Source organism: Rhinopithecus roxellana, chromosome 3 (assembly GCF_007565055.1).
Source record: "Rhinopithecus roxellana isolate Shanxi Qingling chromosome 3, ASM756505v1, whole genome shotgun sequence".
In the NCBI taxonomy this organism is placed as follows: Eukaryota; Metazoa; Chordata; class Mammalia; order Primates; family Cercopithecidae; genus Rhinopithecus; species Rhinopithecus roxellana.
Genome location: NC_044551.1, coordinates 62,558,936 through 62,573,732, shown reverse-complemented (window position 1 = coordinate 62,573,732; position 14,797 = coordinate 62,558,936). Strand labels below are relative to the sequence as shown.

Below are 14,797 nucleotides of genomic sequence, written 5' to 3'. Positions count from 1 at the left end.
TTTCCTTTTTGTGGAGAATGGGGTCTCATTATACTGCCCAGGCAGGTCTTGAACTCCTGGGCTCAAGCTGTCCTCCCGCCTCTGCCTCCCTGAGAGCTGGGATTACAGGCGTGAGCCACTGTGCCTGGCTGCAGGTAATTTTATTAAATATTTTTAATTTGATAAAATTTTTAATTTGTACATAAAACAAAGTTTGTGTAAATGTCCTTATGTGTAGAATTTTCCACTTGTGGCATCATGTCAGCATTCCAAAAGCTTTGGATTTTGGAGCATTTCAGATTTTGGATATTTGGATTAAGGATGCTCAACCAATACTAATTATGAGCTATCCTTAGTGAAATATTGTACATTTCCATTCTCTACATATTGAGCTCTACAGTTCAAAATGCAAAGAGAGAAACTTAAAAAGAACTTACAAGTTTGCCACACTATCCATATATATTCAAATTCTAAGTCAGGTAAAATACAAATTCTTTAAAAATAAGGCTTTTTAAAAAATACAGTAGGTTGGAACCAATGGATTCTAATTCAACAATCCATTGCAAATGGACAGAAATTTTACTTGGAAGGGCTTGTCCAAGATTATTTCTATTAATTACTAGGCCAATGTTCTATAATACATTTTCTCTTTTTTTCCCCTACTATAGTGCTGTAGATATGACATTTTCTTGACTTGGGTCCACAATTCTGATAAAAATAATTATATCCTAAATGACAAGTTTGTCAGGTCATGTTTGTCTATTTTTTATTTTTTTAATTTTTGGATACAGAGTCTCACCCTGTTGCCCAGGCTGGAGTGCAGTGGCATAATCTTGGCTTACTGCAACCTCCACCTCCCAGGTTCGCATGCTTGTCTATTTACATCAGCAGCAGTGCTGTCCAGTGGCTACAATGATTTAAAATACTTCTGGCAGGGCGGGGTGGCTCATGCCTGTAATCCCAGCACTTTGGGAGGCCAAGGCGGATGGATCACCTGAGGTCAGGAGTTTGAGAACAGCCTCGACAACAACGTGAAACCCTGTCTCTACTAAAAATCCAAAAATTAGCCAGGCATGGTGGTGTGCACCTGTAATCCCAGCTGCTAGGGAGGCTGAGACAGGAGAATCACTTGAACCTGGGAGGCAGAGGTTGCAGTGAGTCAAGATCGTACCACTGCACTCTAGCCTGGGCTGTCGACAGAGCAAGACTTCGTCTCAAAAATAAAGAAATACTTCCTTTAGGATAATCCTTTAAGAAAGATGAAGCCCAGATAAACTTTGCAAGCATTCCTCACGACCCCCAATATTATATTATTTGCAGTAATTTAGAGATTCCTTACTTCAACAGTTGCATTTTTATTTTTTATTTATTTATTTTTGTAGAGATGATGTCTTGTCATGTTGCCCAGGCTGGGCTCCAACTCCTGGACTCAAAGCTATCCTTGCTCCTTGACCTCCCAAAGTGCTGGGATTACAAGTGTGAGCCGCTGCACCCGGCCTACAGCTGCATTTTTAAAGCATTACTTCTAAATCACAGCAGTTCTATATGCAAATTAGGCTAATTCTGGGCTACATAAAGATCTAAGAAAGCACCTCATTCCAACTTTAATAAAGACATCCATGAAACAAAACTCACCTTAAAAACTTCATTCTATTAAAATACAACCCAAATATAACAACTAGTATTTTTCTGTTAAGTTTCAAACTGTACTACCAATGAAAACAACTTTCTAGATAATTAAATGTGGTCTCAAGTTTATTATGATGGAAATAATATACATAGAAGAGTGAAAAGGCAACAAATTACTTGGTTGAAATTAGAAGAGTATGTGTACACCCAAACATACAAATAATAAAAAATCTTTTAAAAGAAATTAGAAGAAGAATTCTAATGGTAATACTCGGCATATGCCTACCTACCTACCTATTCATCTATATCTCTCTATCTATCCATCCATTCATCTCCATATACATTCACATAGCACATATTGCTAAAAAGAGAAGACTTACACAAGCAAACACATTAAACAATGATTTTGTAGCCTGGAACAAACCTGAAGAGAAAAAAATCTATTTTGTATGCTTAATATTATTGTACATTAATATGTTTCCATAAAGACCTGTAACATTTCAGTTTAATTAGTCTCTCCCTTCATGAGGTAAAATCACTGCACTGTGTTGTATACTGCTCTGCCCTAAGTTATTCTATCTAGGTCTTACAAATTTTTCGTGAGTTTGATTGTTATTTCCTTTAAACAGCAGTTAGTTTCAGTTTTTGTTTTATTTCAAATATTTTTCAAGCTTTTGTAAGCATACAGTTATATCTGACTATACATTTCCTCCCCATTACCATTTCCTGAATGTGAAAATGACTAGCATGCATACCTGGATTGCATTATATAGGGAAGAAAAAATAAGCTGAACAAACTACTTTCAGCATTAGGCTTACTACAAGATTTAAATAAATTTGTAAGAGCTCAACTGAAATATACCAGTTTCTTAACAAATAAAAAGCCTTGGTTTTCTTTTCCTCTCTAGGTAAAGTATTTACAAGCCAATTACATGAAATAGGCATGTATTTATATGTTTCTAAGCAAGTGTAGTAAGTGTAAACTCTCCTGTATCTCTGTGTGCATATAATTTAATCTCAGTCTTAATAGTGTTTGTAGTTTGGAGAAAAGATACAAAGTTTGTTATTTCTTAAAACAAAAATACATCTTTCCAGTATTTAAAAAATGTTAACTTTATGAAATTCTATTTTTAATCAATGCCACAGTTAAGATTATTTTTATATTTCCTAGTATTAAAAAAGATACACTAAAATACCTGTGTGGCCGTAATTCGAGCACATGGATTAAATAAGAATAAGCCTTGTATAAGATCTAGTAAGTCGTCTCCTGCTGCACTGAAGATGTGATGCAACGGGATTCCAGGGAAACTCTTAAATGTCACATAATCTGGAAGACTACACATGTCCTGTAAAAATAATTTTATAATTCAAACTTAAGGATTGAAAGGCACATAGATCGCAAATGAAATAAATCATTTTCAGGTAATATGATGGTTTATATACAAAATTCCAAGAAATCTATTAAAAAGTCCTAGAACTAGTAGTAAGGCAAGGCTGAAAAGGATATAAAATGAAAATTTAAAAATGAATTATAATCCTATATACTAGCAATGAATACATGGACATCAAAATTAAAAACACAATACTATTTATAATCACCCCAAAAAGAAAAATGAAACAGGTGAAAAATATAACAAAACATGTATAGGTTAATATACTGTAAGCTATACGATGCTGATGAAATTCACCAAAAGATCTCAATAAATGGTGAAACATACCATGTTCACATATTGGAATATTCAACAGAGGAAGGATGTTAATTATCCTCAAATTGGTTTGCAAGTTTAATGTAATTTTTATCAAAATCCTACCAAAATTATTTTAGATATAAAACCAATTATTCTAAAATTTATATGGAAAGGCAAAGGACTACAGTAGCTAAAATGATTTTGAAAAAGAACAATAAAGTGGGAGGACTCATTTTACCTGATTTCAAGATTTAACATATAGCTACTTTGATTAAGACTATGTTGTATTGGTGGACAGAGAGAAATCCACACAAATTTGCCAAAAGGATTTTTGAAAAAAGTGAAAAACTAAATCAATGAAGAGACAGTCGTTTCAACAAATGCTGCTGGAGCAGTTGGACATACATGTGCAAAAATCTGAACTTGGCTGGGTATGGTGGCTCACGCTTATAATCCCAGCACTTTGGGAGGCTGAGGCAGGAGGGTCACTTGAGCTCAGGAGTTCGAGACCAGCCTGGACAAGAAAGTGAGACCCCCCACTCCAGTCTGGGCAACGGAGTAAGACCGTCTCCAAAAAAAAAAACAACAAAAACTGAACCTTGCCTTAAGTCTCAAACATCATATAAAGGTAAACTCTAAACAGATCTTAGACTTAAGTGTAAAACTACAAAACTTGTAGAAAAAAATACAAAAAAAAATTGTCACAGCCAAGGGCATAGTGGCTCATGCCCATAATTCTAGCACTTTGGGAGGCCAAGGCGGGCAAATTGTTTGAGCTCACGAGTTTCAGACCAGCCTGGGCAACATGCAGAAACCCTGTCTCTACAAAAAACACAAAAACTAGCTGGGCGTGGTGGTGCACGCCTACAGTCCCAGCTACTGAAGAGGCTGAGGTGGGAGGATAGCTTGAGCCCAGGAAGTGGAGGTTGCAGTGAGCTGAGATCACACCACTACACTCCAGCCTGGGCAACAGAGCCAGATCTTGTCTCGAAAGAAAAAAAAAAAGGAAAAAAAAATTATCAAAAAATCTTTGGGCTGGGCAAAAGAGCTCTTTGACTGGACACCAAAAGGATGATCAATTAAAGAAAAAGTAACAAACCTGATTACAGTTTTGCAGAGGATGAAAAGGCAGCATGAGGGAACACATCTGCAAACCGCATATACTTTTTGGACTGCTATCTAGAATATATGAAGAACTCTCAATACTCAACAGTCAAAAATCAAAGAATCCAATCAGAAAATGGGGAAGAGACATTTAACTCAAGATTGCAAATAAGCACAAGAAAAGATATTCAACACCATTAGCCATTAGGGCAGTGAAAATTAAAATCAAAATGAGCTATCATGACACGCTCATTGGAATGCCTAAAATTAAAAAGTGACACCACCACATGCTGGAGAGGATTCCAAGAAACGGGAGCGCTCATTTACTGCTGGTGGGAATGTAAAACAGTATAGCTGCTCTGGAGTTTCACAGGTTTTTTAAAAATTAATATGAAACTACCATATAACTCAAGAACTGAACTCCTGGGTATTTATCCCAGAGAAATAAAAATATATTCTTACATAAAAAACTGTACATAAATGTTCAGAGCAGTTTTATTGGTAATAGCCCCACATTGGAAACAACACAAATACAGATGTCCTTCAATGGGTGAACGGTTGAAGAAACTGTGAAATAAATCCACACAATACTCAGCAGTTAACAAAAGAGAGAGAGAGTATGAATTATTAACATGCAATGACCTGAATGAACTTCCATTTATGACGGCTATGAAAAAGTTAATCCCAAAAAGTTATGTATTGTGTGATTCCATTTATCCATTTACATAACATTCTTGAATGACAAAATTAGAGTTGGAGGACAGATGAGTGATTGCCAAGAGTTAAGGAGCGGGTAGGAGGAAAGTAAGCAAAGCTATAAAAGAATACCATGAGAGATTCTTGTGGTAATGCTCTGTATCTTGACTGTAACATCCTAGTGTGTTACTGCACTGATTTTACAAGATGCTCCCATCTTGTAAAAGCTGGGTAAAGGGTCCGTGAAATATGTCTGCAATATTACTGTTATTGTTTTGAGACAGGGACTCACTCTGTTACTCAGGCTGGTAAAGCACAGTGATGCAATCACAGCTCACTGCAGCCTTGAGCTCCTGGGCTCAAGCAATCCTCCTACCTCAGCCTCCTGGGTAGCTGGGACCATAATGTGTGCACCACCATGCCTGGCTAATTTTTTTTTAATTTTTATTTTTTATAGACACGAAGTCTCACTATGTTGCCCAGGCTGGTGTTAAACTGCTGGGCTCAAGTGACCCATTTACCTCAGCCTCCCAAAGTGCTGGGATTACAGGCGTGAGCCACCGTGCCCAGCCATGATACATAATTGTGAATTATATATTCACAATTGCACGTGAATAATATTCTCAAAATAAGTTTTTTTATTTTATTTTGTATTTTTGGAGACAGAGTCTCACTCCGTAGCCCAGGCTGGTCTCAAACTCCTGGCCTGAAATGATCTGCCTGCCTCGGCCTCCCAAAGTGCTGGGATTACAGGCGTGAGCCACCGCACCCTGCCAAGAAGTTTAATTTTTAAAAAATAGAAGAGAAACATCAGTAAGCAATTGCTATTTAGAAAATCATGTTAGCCAGGTATGATGGCTCATGCCTATAATTCCAGCACTTTGGGAGGCCGAGGCAGAACTGCTTGAGACTAGGAGTTTGAGACCAGCCTGGGCAACATGGTGAAACCCCATCAATATAAAAAATATACATGTACAAAAATTAATTTTAAAAAAATCTAAGAGAAACATCATATATACATATATGTACACCTACATGTGTGCGTGTGTGTGATGGGTTATATATATCGTGGGTTCACATCGTGTATATATAGGACGTGAACCCACTTTTGTTAAGGAGTGAAAGAACATGCAACTCTTTTATGTTTGTAGTGTGCGTATACACTCCTAACACAGCTTTACACTGAAATGTTAACAGTGATTACCCCGAGGTCGGGATTACTGGCGTCGGGGGAAAGGACTACATGTATACAAGAGGGTGGATGGTATATCACAACTGTAACTTTTTACTTTATATACTTTATCATTTAAAATGTTCTGAGTACATAAGTAAATTATAATTAATGTTTTTAATATTCACGTGACAGCATTATATAAAGCATATGACAATTTAAGAACTTTATAGAGTCCTAATTACATTTCAAAGAAAATGCATAAAGGCTTACCGGCCACTGTTCCTCAGTTGGTGTACCCAAAGTTTCAAATATTCTTGTTAGCTGATCGAGGTCTGAATCTCCTGGCAAAAAAGGAACCTGAAAGAAAGTAAGAGGGAGACTTTTCAAAGTGGGGTTTTTTTTTTTCTTCTTTTTTTTAGAGAGACAGTCTCGCTCTGTCACCCAGGCTGCAGTGAGTGATACGATCCTGGCTCACTGCAACCTCCTCGTTACAAGCGATTCTCCTGCCTCAGCCTCCCGAGTAGCTGGGACTGCAGGGGCACACCACCACGCCTGGCTAATTTTTGTGTTTTTAGTAGAGATGGGGTTTTGTCATGTTGGCCAGGCCAGTCTATCTGCCCACTTTGGCCTCCCGAAGTGCTGGGATTATGGGCATGAGCCAACACACCGGAATTCGAGGTGGGGGTTTTTTTTTTTGTTTTTTTTTTTTTGAGACAGAGTCTCACTCTGTCACCCAGGCTGGAGTGCAGTGGCGTGATCTCAGCTCACTGCAAGCTCCACCTCCTGGGTTCACGCCATTCTCCTACCTCAGCCTCCCGAGTAGCTGGGACTACAGGCGCCCGCCACCACACCTGGCTAAATTTTTTTTTTTTTGTATTTTTAGTAGAGATGGGGTTTCACCCTGTTAGCCAGGATGGTCTCAATCTCCTGACCTCATGATCTGCCCATCTTGGCCTCCCAAAGTGCTGGGATTACAGGCGTGAGCCACCGCACCCGGCTTAAACCTGGCTAATTTTGTATTTGTAGTAGAGACGGGGTTTCTCCATGTTGGCCAGGCTGGTCTCAAATTCCCAGCCTCAGGTGATCTGCCCACCTCGGCCTCCCAAAGTGCTGGGATTACAGGCGTGAGCTACGGCACCTGGCTTCCTAATGGTACTCTGCATGGCACTTTTAGTCTGACGATTCACATCTAGCAATGCTTCACTATTTTGAGATTTCCTACCCTCCATTTTCTTTGTCTTCTCTTGGTACATTTTAGAATCAATCCTGGATCAATCTGTTAATTTTATCTTTTCTCTACTATAGTCCATCCATCTTTTTACTGAGACAGGGTTTCATAATGTTATCCAGGCTGGTCTTGAACTCCTGGGCTCAAGAGATTCTCCTGCCTCAGCCTCCCACGTAGCTGGGACCACAGGTGTGTACCACTGTGCCTGGCCATCTCTTTATCTTTTGATTTTACTTATGAAAGAGTTTTGCAGCTTACTTTCCCATTCCTTTCGCTGTTTTCATTTGCCTTTGGCTTATCCTCTATTTTTAATATTTCAAGTATCTCTTATTTGTTTCCCTTTTAAAAAAGTATGGTGTGGGCCGGGCACAGTGGCTCACGCCTGTAATCCCAGCACTTTGGGAGGCCAAGGCAGGCGGATCACAAGGTCAGGAGTTCGGCCGGGCGCGGTGGCTCAAGCCTGTAATCCCAGCACTTTGGGAGGCCGAGACGGGTGGATTACGAGGTCAGGAGATCGAGACCATCCTGGCTAACACGGTGAAACCCCGTCTCTACTAAAAACTACAAAAAACTAGCCGGGCGAGGTGGTGGCGCCTGTAGTCCCAGCTACCCGGGAGGCTGAGGCAGGAGAATGGCGTGAACCCGGAAGGCGGATCTTCCAGTGAGCTGAGATCCAGCCACAGCACTCTACCTTTTCAAATGAGCGCAGGGACAGCTTAAAATGGGACAAAGAGTATGGCAGAAGAGTACTATTCTTTAGTCTGCATGTCATTTTCCTTATAACTTTAAACATGATTCCAGCAACAATGCCAATGGCTAACAAATTTCCAAGTATGTTAACAGGTTCACAATCTCTAACCTGTCGACTCTCAACTGCTCTCTCTCTTCACTTGCTTTTTCAATGGAGTGATCAGTCATAATATTAGGGCCTATGGAATTCTGTTTTCTTCTTGGTCATGAATGGATTCTGGTGGCTGATACATTCTCAATGTGATTTCTGGTATACTCTTGTTCATGTAAGTAGCAGAGCTATCATGCCAGCTGATTCATAGGACCCCCTGTTAGCACTGTGATTCCCATATTGCCTTCCAAGTTTGAACGTGGGGGTTTCTTCTACAAATGCCCACTGGGTACGTTTCTCAAAATGATACACAGAATTTGCTGCTTTTTTTTAATTTTAAGAGATTGGGGTCTTGCTATATTGTCCAGGCTGGCCTCAAACTCCTGAGTTCAAGTGATCCTCCCACCTCAGCTTCCCAAGTAGCTGGGACTATAGGCAAGAGCCACCACTATGCTTAAACTAAACGTTTTTAGTTTAGTGCTTTTCTCTTCGGTGTATAGAAGTTGTTCCCTGTGTTCAAGGAGATAAAAAAAGCTATTCAATCTTGGTTTGAATTTCTTTAAATACATATGGCTTGAGGAGAGGGAGAGCAGGGATTGGAATATGGAGAGAAAAAAACTCCCAGCCTCAGAAGGATTCCCCAATATCCCTTTACCTTCATCATTCATAAGCGCTAGTCTTTCTAGAGATCTGAACATTATAGCTAAAGAAAGGTTCCAACGCCGGGCGCGGCGGCTCAAGCCTACAATCCCAGCACTTTGGGAGGCCGAGACGGGCGGATCACAAGGTCAGGAGATCGAGACCATCCTGGCTAACACGGTGAAACCCCGTCTCTACTAAAAAATACAAAAAACTACCCAGGCGAGGTGGCGGGCGCCTTTAGTCCCAGCTACTCGGGAGGCTGAGGCAGGAGAATGGCGTAAACCCGGGAGGCGGAGCTTGCAGTGAGCTGAGATCTGGCCACTGCACTCCAGCCTGGGCAACACAGCGAGACTCCGTCTCAAAAAAAAAAAAAAAAAGAAAGGTTCCAAGACAGCATCTTTCTCTCTGGTGAGGGTAAGTAGGGGATTTTTTTTACTGTAAGATGATGGTCTCAGTCACAGAAATGCTGTAGTAACATTGTATCCGTTCTGTTTCAACAGAACTAAAATAATGGTCTCACACAAGGTTTAAGTTTACAGAGTGGTAGCTGCAGTGGTTGGTATTACTTATCTCCTAAAGCATACTTAAAACACCCCCAAACAAAATACCCCTCAGGAGTACAAAAGTTTATCTGAACATATTTAATTATTATAGAGCTACTGCCATATTACAAGTGAATTTCTATGTTCTGAGGTATGAAACTATCTACAACCAAGTTCTTATTGTCCTAAACGGAAGATATTCTCATTTCATATTAACATTTAAAAATGCTGCATTTGGGCTGGGTGCGGTGGCTCACGCCTGTAATCCCAGCACTTGGGGAGGCCGAGACGGGCGGATCACGAGGTCAGGAGATCAAGACCATCCTGGCTAACACGGTGAAACCCCATCTCTACTAAAAAATACAAAAAATTAGCCGGGCACGGTGGCGGGCACCTGTAGTCCCAGCTACTTGGGAGGCTGAGGCAGGAGAATGGCGTGAACCCAGGAGGCGGAGCTTGCAGTGAGCTGAGATCGGGCCACTGCACTCCAGCCTGGGTCACAGAGCCAGACTCCATCTCAAAAAAAAAAAAAAAAAAAAAAAAAGCTGCATTTGGCTTTTTAAAAATTGGACTATTTGTAGGCTTTTTGTTGTAAGGACATTGGTAGGACAAGAATTCTTCTTTTTTTTTTTTTTGAGATGCAGCCCTGCTCTTTCGCCCAGGCTGGAGTGCAGTGGCACGACCTTGGCTCATTGCAACCTCTGCCTCCCAGGTTCAAGCGATTCTCGTCTCAGCCTCCCGAGTGGCTGGGACTACAGGCACCCGCCACCACACTGACCTAATTTTTTTATTTTTAGTAGAGATGGGGTTTCACCATGTTGGCCAGGCTGGCCTCGAACTCGTGACCTCAAGTGATCCTCCTGCCTTGGCCTCCCAAAGTGCTGGGATTACAGGAGTGAGCCACTGCACCTGGGCTAGGACAAGAATTCTTATACAAACTGTAAGAACAAATAACTGCAACAATATTAAAGTGTGTACATTAATTTAGACTTACCCTTAGAAGTAACTCTGCTAATATACAGCCAACAGCCCACATGTCCACACCCACACCATACATCCTAGCTCCAAATAGTAACTCAGGGGCCCGATACCACCTAAAGAACAAAAAGAATTAGTATCATTTTAGCATGAAATTATCAAAGCACTTCTTAGAGATGAATGATCCTTGTCTGTTTTTAAAGTCAATCCCTTACTTTAAGGACTACATACCATACTCTTTCATGAAGTTTTAATACTCTTGCAGTTCTCTCTTTTTTCTCCTACATCATCAGTCTTGTTTTCTACTAGACCTTTCCCAGCAATGTACAAACATACTAGTATTTTTCCAGCCTTAACCTTATCTGGACCCTACCTCCCCTAACAAGTGCCTCCTCATTCTCTGGTTAGTTCAAAGAATTGTCTATTCTTACTATCTCCAATTTCTTTTCTTCCATCCTCTCTTAAAACCTTTTCAGGCCGGGCGCGGTGGCTCAAGTCTGTAATCCCAGCACTTTGGGAGGCAGAGGCGGGCAGATCACAAGGTCAGGAGTTTGAGACCAGCCTGGCCAATATGGTGAAACTTCATCTCTACTAAAAGTACAAAAATTGGCCGGGTGTGGTGGTGCATGCCTGTAGTCCCAGCTACTTGGGAGGCTGAGGCAGAAAAATCACTTGAACCCTGGAGGCAGAGATTGCAGTGGGCCGAGATCACGCTACTGCACTCCAGCCTGGGCAACAGAGCAAGACTTCGTCTTAAACAAACAAACAAACAAAACAACAACAACAACAAAAACTTTTCAGGCTAGACATGGTGGCTCACGCCTGTAATCCCAGCATTTTGGGAGGCTGAGGTGGGTGGATCATGAGGTCAGGAGTTTGAGACCAGCCTGGCCAACATAGTGAAACCCCATCTCTACTAAAAATACAAAAAATTAGCTGGGTGTGGTAGCAGGTGCCTGTAGTCTCAGCTATGTAGTCCCAGCTACTTGGGAAGCTGAGGCAGGAGAACTGCTTGATCCCGGGAGGCGGAGGTTGAAGTGAGCAGAGATTGCACGCCAGCCTGGGTGACAGTGCGAGACTCTGTCTCAAACAAAACACACATACACAAGAACCTTTTCAATCAGGCTTTCATCCTTACCATTCCACCAAAACTGCTCTTATCAAGCTTATCAGTCATGTCCACACTGCTAAATCCCATTATCAATTCTCAGAGTCTTCATCTTAATTTGATTTACCAGCAGTATTTGATTTATAGATAGAGAAAATATGAGAAACTGGTAGATGAGAAAGCACCAGTTAACAATGATCTTGTACACGTCCCTGTTTCTATGAGTTCCTGAATGATGAGCTTAACTCTTCTAGCAATTACATAAACAATTACTCACATCCCCTACTTCCTCCTCAGGGCTTAGGTGATTTATACTCAGTGACATCTGTTTGGAAGAAGGTGGCAAAATAATTTAAAATAGAGAATGTGGGGCCAGGCACAATGGCTCACACCTGTAATCCTAGAACTACTGGAGGCTGAGGTGGGAGGATCGCTTGAGTACAGGACTTTGAGACCAGCCTGGGCAACATGGTGAAACCCATCTCTATAAAAACTTTAAAAAATTAGCCAGCCATAGTGGGGTATGCCTGTGGCCCCAGATACTCGGGAGGCTGAGATAGGATGATCGCTTGAACCCAGGAGGTCAAGGCAGCAGTGAGTATTGTTTGCACAACCACACTCCAACCCGGGCAACAGAGTGAGATCCTGTCTCAAAAGACAGAAAGAAAAAATAGAGAATTTGAAAATCTTTGCAGATCCTTAAAAGGGTCTTGGAAATTAACAAAATGCCATTGGGACAAAAATTATAAAATCTATCATTCCTATTTAATGTGATTTTCTGTTTTTACACATCAAAAATACAAATGGAAATATAATTATCAATATGAAAAATTCAAATATCAAGACATTGCTCTGTTGAGAGAATTTTCCTTTACATAGAAGGATACAGAATCAGGACTGACCAACATAATAATAAACATGGGTCCAATAAATCAGATGATTAGGTAGAAGAACAGCCACTGAAATTCTAGATTATCTAACTAAAATGTAAAAGTATAAATTGTTCCCATTTACAAGGTAAATGTCTTAGGATTGAGCTAAACTCTGTCTGAAAAAGGGCTGTGTATTTTTTCATCGTGGTAAAGTATACCTAACATTAAAATGGCAGTTTTTCTTTTTTTTCTGAGAGGGAGTCTTTCTCTGTCGCCCAAGCTGGAGTGCAGTGGCGCGATCTCAGCTCATTGCAACTTCTGCCTCTCGAGTTCAAGCAATTCCCCTGCCTTAGTCTCCTGAGTAGCTAGGATTACAGGCGTGCACCACCACACCACGTCCGGCTAATTTTTTTGTATTTTTAGTAGAGACGGGATTTTACCATATTGGCCAGGCTGGTCTCGAACTCCTGACCTCATGATCTGCCTGCCTCGGCCTCCACAAGTGCTGGGATTACAGGCGTGAGCCACTGTGCCTGGCCAAATGGCAGTATTTTTTAAGAGGATATCTATCAACAGTGATTCCTTAACTCTGCCAAGATATTTCAGAGAAGCCAGTTGATTGGCTCTCCTACACATGTAGCTTTTAAGGGAATCTTACCTGGTTACAACCTGATGTGTATAAGCTCTATTGGGGCTCCCAAAAGATTTGGCTAGGCCAAAATCTGCCAGTTTTAGAACTCCATTTTCATCTAGCAACAAGTTGTTTGGTTTCAGATCCTATATGACAGAAGTTTTAAACAAACAAATAAGCAGGGTAGGGGAGAACACTGTAGTGCTACATTTAGTTGGCATAACTTTAAACTTAGCAAAAACAGGGTAACACCTGAAATCTAAACAATCAATATTTTTTCCACTGATATAAAATCCCATCAAAGCAAAACTGGATTGGTTATAATATATAACCTTGGTAAGGCACTTCATTTCACCAAGCCTCAATTTACATACTTTGTAGAGTTTCTGTGAGGATTAAATCTGATATTTTCTGTAGTCTAGTGTAATAACTGGCTCATAGTAGGCACTCCATAAATGGTTCCTACTACTAATTTAATAATAAATATGAACTTTCATAATATACATTTGTTAATGTATAAGAATGAGGATGACATTCTTCAAAATCTATGCTAAAAAGACATCAGCAATAACCTAAAAAGGATTCCAAACTTACGATATGAGAATTACTAGTTATAAATTATATATCTATATATCTATATATATATATATATTTTTTTTTTGAGGTGGAGTCTCGCTCTGTCACCCAGGCTGGAGTGCAGTGGCACAATCTCAGCTCACTGCAAGCTCCGCCTCCCGGGTTCACGCCACTCTCCTGCCTCAGCCTCCCGAGTAGCTGGGACTACAGGCGCCCGCCACCTCGCCCGGCTAGTTTTTTTGTATTTTTTAGTAGAGACGGGGTTTCACCATGTTAGCCAGGATGGTCTCGTTCTCCTGACCTTGTGATCCGCCTGTCTTGGCCTTCCAAAGTGCTGGGATTACAGGCTTGAGCCACCGCGCCCAGCCATAAATTATATATTTTTAACTATCTAAATAGCTACCTAGCTATTTAGGTAAGTAGCTACCTAGCTATTTAGGTAAGTAGCTACCTAGCTATTTAGGTAAGTAGCTACCTAGATATTTAGGTAAGTAGCTACCTAGATATTTAGGTAAGTAGCTAGTATCTACCTAGCTAAATTACCAGCTTTGTTCTAAAAGCTGAATGTTCCCACTATTTCATAAACTGTATTTTGTACCTTGAATTTCAGAGCTACAAGAAACATTACTTTTCTAGTTGTATTTTGGCATTGTATGAGTTAATCCATGACAATCACTATAACTATATTTTTTCCCCACAACAACACTGTAGGGCAAAGAATACTGAACTTAAAGCCAAAAGACCTATTTTCTTCTTTTTTTTTTGAGACAGGGTTTCACTCTGTCACCCAGGCTAGAGTGCAGCGGTGAGGTCTCAGCTCACTGCAACCCCTGCCTCCTGGGCTGAGGTGATTCCCTGACCTCAGCCTCCTGAGCAGCTGGGACTACAGGTGCGCACCACCACACCCAGCTAATTTCTGTATAAGTTTTCACTATATTGCCCAGGCTGGTCTAGAACTCCCGGGCTTGAGATATCTGCTTGCCTCGGCCTCCCAAAGTGCTGGGAACACAGAATTGAGTCACTGCGCCTGGGCCAAAACCCATGTTTTAATACTCTGTCCGTTATCAGCAGCCAACCTTGAAAAAAAATATAACCATGGCCAGGTCACT

At 40.7% G+C, this 14,797-nt stretch overlaps 1 protein-coding gene across 3 annotated transcripts in view; it reads right to left on the bottom strand.

Moving 5' to 3' along the window:
• The window catches only part of CDK7 (cyclin dependent kinase 7), a 41,850-nt gene that overhangs the window by 1,948 nt on the left and 25,105 nt on the right, over positions 1-14,797 (bottom strand). For all 3 annotated transcript variants that reach the window (XM_030927740.1, XM_010380219.2, XM_010380220.2), the window contains 4 exons: positions 13,140-13,258; positions 10,518-10,617; positions 6,541-6,627; positions 2,805-2,954 (listed from right to left, as the gene is read on the bottom strand). In XM_030927740.1, coding sequence (XP_030783600.1) covers positions 2,805-2,954; positions 6,541-6,627; positions 10,518-10,617; positions 13,140-13,258 — 456 coding nt within the window. The remainder of the gene's footprint in view (positions 1-2,804; positions 2,955-6,540; positions 6,628-10,517; positions 10,618-13,139; positions 13,259-14,797) is intronic.